Source organism: Erpetoichthys calabaricus, chromosome 4 (assembly GCF_900747795.2).
Source record: "Erpetoichthys calabaricus chromosome 4, fErpCal1.3, whole genome shotgun sequence".
NCBI classification, from domain to species: domain Eukaryota; kingdom Metazoa; phylum Chordata; class Cladistia; order Polypteriformes; family Polypteridae; genus Erpetoichthys; species Erpetoichthys calabaricus.
Genome location: NC_041397.2, coordinates 308,974,741 through 308,975,983, shown reverse-complemented (window position 1 = coordinate 308,975,983; position 1,243 = coordinate 308,974,741). Strand labels below are relative to the sequence as shown.

Here is a 1,243-nt window from a genome sequence, read left to right as displayed (position 1 = left end):
ATGAACTACACGTGGGTGTCCATGTCAGAGTTTGTGCTGCACTGTGCAATTGACACTCAGCAGAAGAGCTACACAACTCCAGTTCTAGTGATGGTCTACCTGGCGACGCTCTTTGGGAACCTCCTGGTCATCCTCATCATCAGCACGAATCATCGATTGCAGACGCCCATGTACATCTGTATTGCGACTCTGGCAGTAATTGACCTGCTGAGCAGCACCAACATCATTCCGCAAATTGTCGCCGTTCTCTTGGACTCGACAGCTACCTCCTATGGACTTTGCTTATTTCAGATGCTTTTGGTATATTATTTGGAGGCCGTCGAATCCCTCCTCTTGGCTGTAATGGCGTGTGACCGCTACGTGGCTGTTGTCCACCCTCTTCGATATCCTTCTCTTATCACCAATAAAACGGCATGGATGGCTGTGACGCTGCTACACTTCAGTATGGCGCTTTTCCTCGTGCCGTATGTGCTTTATGTGACAGAACTTTCTTTCTGTGACACCAATATTCTGAATTATTGTTTCTGCGACTACATCACAACGGTAAAAATTGCTTGCAATGAAGAAACCAAATACTTATTAATGGTGTCCACCACATCCATTGTTTTTGGGGTTTGTCCATTTGCATTAATTTTACTTTCCTATTTCAGGATTGCTTACGCCGCTCTTAAGATCTCATCTGCTGATGGGAAGAGAAAAGTTTTTAACACCCTGATTACACATCTGCTGGTGGTGGGACTTTTCAATATTCCACTTGTGACATCCTACATATTGACAGGAACTGGAGTGACGCTGTCTGCTGAGGCCTACAACACCATGGTGATCATTGGCAATATTGTTCCTCCAATGTTTAATCCCATAATATACAGCTTCAGAAACAAGGAGATAAAAAACAGCATTCACAGACTTTTAACAGGAGTGAAAAACGTCACCAGAAATGAATGAGGTTTGGTAACGGGAGAGATTGGTGAGGAGTACACTAACATGGTTATGGGGACAACGTTGTGAACTTGTTAAGGATCTTCACGCAAAGAATCCTAGACACATGAAATAAATGATGGAGCAGTGTGGTGGAGAGACAGATTTTAGAGACTTTTCTATTACCAACTTGATGTTGTTTTTGAAACTCAAGGTTAATCAGATGGAAGAAGTTGCTGCCTGAATGGTCTGTTCTCGTCACAATTCTTCCAATGTTGCAATGTTCTATTGTTTAAAAACCCAATGTGCCTGCCACTAGGCCAAA

The 1,243-nt window shown here is 43.2% G+C and overlaps 1 protein-coding gene across 1 annotated transcript; it reads left to right on the top strand.

Moving 5' to 3' along the window:
• LOC114641308 (olfactory receptor 9Q2-like) lies at positions 1-945 on the top strand. Its single transcript, XM_028790377.1, has one exon. It carries the CDS (start codon positions 1-3, stop codon positions 943-945), a length of 945 nt encoding a protein of 314 aa, XP_028646210.1.
• Positions 946-1,243: the final 298 nt, after the last annotated feature.